At 41.3% G+C, this 4897-nt stretch overlaps 1 protein-coding gene across 1 annotated transcript in view; it reads right to left on the bottom strand.

Annotated features, from left to right (window-relative positions):
* Nucleotides 1-4580, bottom strand: part of cusr (Copper-only SOD repeat protein) — a 16035-nt gene extending 11455 nt beyond the window's left edge. Inside the window, exons 1-3 of the mRNA XM_056448246.1 lie at nucleotides 4374-4580; nucleotides 1347-3414; nucleotides 552-651 (exon numbers count right to left, since the gene is read on the bottom strand). Of these exons, the coding sequence (XP_056304221.1) occupies nucleotides 552-651; nucleotides 1347-3414; nucleotides 4374-4440 (2235 nt within the window). The 5' untranslated portion in view covers nucleotides 4441-4580. The remainder of the gene's footprint in view (nucleotides 1-551; nucleotides 652-1346; nucleotides 3415-4373) is intronic.
* Between the last annotated feature and the right edge of the window lie 317 nt (nucleotides 4581-4897).

Genomic DNA, 4897 nt, shown 5'->3' with positions numbered 1-4897 from the left:
AATGTTGTATACAGAATAAATATGCTTGCATTTAAAACTATTATTTTAAAGTAAAAAAAAAATTGTTATTGTACTTTTTTTTGTTCTTAATCATATGAATCGTTCTTCCTCACGCAACACCAACACCCCAAGGCAGCCGCAGGTCTGTTGTGCTGCATGTGACAGATCCATCTGCCTGCAGTAGAGATGAGCTTCACACCGTCCCAGCAGGACAAGAGCCGTACCCTGCACATCCACAGCCTCACCCAGTTCCCCATCTCCCCTCACCACCCCACCCAGCATTATAATCACTGCCATCTTTTTATGGCAGATTTAAAGTGACGGTAGATTTTAAGCTACTAAAGATTAAGAGAGAGTAGGAGGGTGAGGATGATACTTATTTTTTACAATTCCCTTTCATTGGAGTACTATGAGAACAGTGGAAACAATTCAAGCCATTTAATGATACCTTAGTAACATGATCCATGCAAACAACCTGAAATCCTACCATCACTATGACGTGTTTTGAACAGACATGCAGCTTCTACTTTTATGATATAGTTTCATTTTACCATCACCACTGTCCCAGTAACAGCAGTACTGAATTTGGCCTCTGCAGTCACCCAGTTTCCATCTTTAGAGTCTTCTGCTGATATATCAGCACACCTCATTCTGGAAATAGCAAAAGAAATTACGTTAGAGGGATAATTAACCAAAAAAATTCAATGTTTTTTTTTTTTTTTTTAATATGTTCTTTTGTGTTTAACAAAACAAAAAAAACTTCAACTGGTTTTGAGGAAGTGGAGGGTAAGTAAACAATTGCAGAATTTACATTTTTGGGTGAGCTATTACTGTAAGTTAACAGCGGTGAAGTATAAGCTTCATGATTCAAACCCCACCCCCCAGCATTCCTTGGTAGGTCATGCTTAACTTGCATGCATAAACATTACAAAACGATAAAGTGTAGTGGAATGAGGAGTGTGAATATTCCCACACATGCTTTTCATGACAGGGTGGTTTTTAGATATTTCAGAAATCTGACCCCATAATTATTACAAACAGCTCTGCGGAAAATTGAAATTAAATCTTTTTGCCATAACACTCAATTATGCCTGCTGGGGAAAAATAAATAAACAATGAAAACATCAATTTCACTGCTACCTAACTGTAGCAAACACTGGCAACCTTTGATATAGACACTTAATGAGGAACTGAGACAAAATGCAGAATTGGGAATCAACTGTACCACAACCTACACCTGCAGGTGTTTTCCTATTCATGGTTCTGCTTCTAAAGGTTTATAGGAAGAAGCAAACTAGTCATTCTTTCAAAAGTCAAAAAGCCAAATGTCAGGTGAAGGAACTAACCTTAAACCACTGCTGTAATGTATGACCACGGACCGACCGATTATGCTGTTTGGTCCTGAAAGGGGCATATTACCATCCTTGTACTGGATCTGAAAGTTGTTCTGACCTGTTAGGTCTCCAAACTTCCCACTAATGTCTCCAATCTCATACTGGTCAACCGTGCCATTCCCTGGAGCTGGAGATAAAGTTGCATTTACAGAAAATGGGTTGAAGTGCCCCATGATGTTACTGTCTGAGCAGGGTTCCTGGGTGCTCTTGATTGGGAGTATGTGGATGTGGTAGCCTCCAGCTTTTGAGTTAAGCCCAGTGAAGGAGATGTCTAGTATTGTTGGTCCTTGAGGAGAGGCTTGGGAGAATCGGATCTGTCCTCCAGAGGATTCAGGCCCAAACCAAGATTTTGAGTGAGCAGAAGGAAAGCGGTACAAAGTAAGGTTTGCGCAAGCAATCCGGTTTGCTGTTCGGTCTGAACCGTGTATCACTAAAGAACGACCAATCATTCCAAGCACCCAAGAGGTAGTGTCAGTAAAAAAGTACTTGGTTGCCACCGACCCCATGTCTGACTGCAAATCCAGAGTCTTATGCTTTCCAGAGATGTCCCCAACTTCACAGGCAAAAGGGCTCCCGGGACTACAGTTAACTGTGTATGCACTTCCTGTGGTGTTGATGTTGTATGGATTCCAGTGTCCTCCAGTCGACAGACAACATGCCATGTCACTGTCTGTCTCAGTGCTAATGGGATAGTTGTGGATGTGCCAGCTATGATTCGCTGTGGATCGTGCAGAAAGTTGTCCATAAGATAGGTCCACAAATATGGAGACATCTGAATATGGCTCACCAGTAGGCTGGCTGAAGAGGACTGTCCCTACAACTGGACCATGAAAGACAGCTTTAGCAACAGTAACCTCACTAGGGTAGTCTATACTTGAACAGGCAAATCTGGTCCCATTGGGCGTGTGTATCACGACAGAGCGACCCACAATGCTATTCCACCCAAACAGAGGTAGATTCCAGTCTGTGAGAGTAGCCTGAAAGTTACTTGTATTCTCCAGAGATCCATGCCTGGAACTGAGATCTCCGACCTCAAAGCGATCATGAGTGGAGCCTTTTGGTGGTGGATATGCTGGTGCCTGAACATTCACATTGAACGGGTTCCAGTGACCCCCAGCATTGTTATTACTACAGCTGCTGTCTGAAGGAGACCTCATCTGGGGTAGGGGAAACTGATGAACATGGTATGGCCCAACTCTTCTGTTCAGGTTAGTCAAGTTAACAGTGATGGTGGTGAGATCGAATGGAGATTTTTGTTGGAAGGAAAAGTAGCCTTTAATCCCTTGCATGTTCAGTACAGCGCTAACTGTCTTGTCTGAAATACTTTTGATCTCCGCACAAATGTAGCCTGAGGTCAAGCTGAAGACAGCAAACCGGGCATTAGAATTGAAAGTGGGGATTTCCAACCGAGACTTCACAGATTCTTGAGGTGATCCCAAATTCAGAACACCCAGCTTTGTCAGGCTCTTGGGATCAAGATTACTAATGAGGGTAGTGCAGCTCGTGGCAGAGCTTTGGGACACAAAAATTGTCACATTTGTTAAAGTACTTGTCTGATCAACATTTCTGAGATTTGAGAGAACTCTTGCCCCTGCTTCTCCGGCGAGTTGCCTGATGTAGACATTTCCAGCCATGGGACTGAAAAAACGTGCCTGCCATGTTCTTACCTGGGAATCTGGGGTGAGTGCTGCACAAACCCTTGTCCCACTACATGTGTCCACCAGCACAGAGAGGGCATCCAGACTAAGGCGCTGCTCAAATAAAGTGGACACATTCACAGTAGTCTGAGGCTGATCTACAAAAAATATGAAAACACTGTCTCCTATGTGAGACTTTTGACAGGGTGAAGCAAAATGACCGTACATAACTGGGAACGAAGTAAGTGAGATGTTGAATGATTGACATGCGCTGGTTCCTGTGAGATTAACGGTGGACCTCTGATCTGCGGAGTCAAATCGGATCCAGCCAGTGATCCCCATCATGTTGAAGTCAGCCTGATACCGCACACAAGAGGCTGATCCTACAGAGAGTCAAGGGGATACACAAGTAGCAGGAATTAATATCAAACAAGTCTGCTTATGAAACTGGTTATGACTTTAAACATACATAGTTTTTTGGGCAAACTATCCCCTTAATTTTACATGCAGCTATATCAAACACACCGCTCACATACTGTGCTCTGTTTTGAAATATTCATATTACAAACCGAAATGCTTAGTCATGTTTTCTTTGTAAGACTAGACATGCTACACTTCGCCACCTCATGTGTTATGTATACATTTGGTTAACACTAACGCTGATTAAAGTACATTATTATTGACTTTAGAGGTTCTCAGGTGACGGTGGGTTCAGGTGTCGCAGTGTCAGATGTGAACATTTCTAAGAAATTCTGTAACATTGCCCTATTCAGTTCAGGCAATTGTGGGGTATAGTGCATAAATAAATAATGTTAAGTTGAGTCACACTGAGCAACAATCATCAAATACTCCCATTGATGAAAAATGTCAAAGATGTTTTTACTCTTCCACCTCTTTCTTTTGTGTAATAGGTACAAAGGTTCAATAGTGCACTCATACAGTTTAACTTTGCATACAGTTTAACAGAGTCAACTAAAAAATGGGGCTTAGCAGCAATATTTTACCGTTTTACATGCTGTAAAACACAGCATACATATGTTCAAGCTTGTTCATAGTGCATGTTAAATTTGCCATTCCATTATATCCTGCTAAACACAAGGTGTTGTGTATAAAAACAATGTATAAACAGGTTTCACTGAATAATTCAGCTGTTGTTAAGCAATCACATGTTTATACTGAGTACAATAAATAAAAAAGCACACAATATGGAAATGCAAATGCAGTATCTTCCCTTTATCTATCATCAATTTTCCTTCAATTTAAACTTGAGAGAGCAATGCTTAAACCCTGCAGTTTTGGAAAGCAAATAATAATAAAAATAATAATAATTACAGCCACTTACCCCACAGGATGAATAGGGTCAAAGCTCCTTGAAGCAACATGTTGGCAGCTGTTGTTTGTGTGTGCATTTGCAAGCAAGAGGTAGAAAGTGATGTAGACTCTGTGCTTTTGTCTAATTTTCAGCACAGGGCTAGTCTGTGTTGAGGTGTGCACATGTGTGTGTTTGAGTCAATTCTGGCTGCCTCAGTGTGTAGCCGTGCGGTTTGAATGAAACTCTGCTTGGTCTGCTGTATAGTCTGAGAGTCTCAAGGGAGGGCAACGGTGGGAGGGGCTTCTCTACATCCTGTGTTCATGCGTTTCTTGACATAGACATTGAACAGATCGCATAAAATATCTAACAAACCATGGTTTAGCAATGTTTTCCTCGCATAAGGGTATATGATAAAGATATATACTTTGGATTTATTATTTATATACAACCTGTGGCTACTTTACTTGCATCTTGAAACTTGGTTGTACATCTGCATTCATAGTTAGATACATTGTAGTATGCAATAGATGTAAGTGATTTTGCGTAAACTAACA

Source organism: Danio aesculapii, chromosome 22 (genome assembly GCF_903798145.1).
Source record: "Danio aesculapii chromosome 22, fDanAes4.1, whole genome shotgun sequence".
Taxonomy (NCBI): domain Eukaryota; kingdom Metazoa; phylum Chordata; class Actinopteri; order Cypriniformes; family Danionidae; genus Danio; species Danio aesculapii.
Note: the sequence above shows the minus strand (reverse complement) of the source record. Positions and strands in the feature narration are given on the sequence as shown.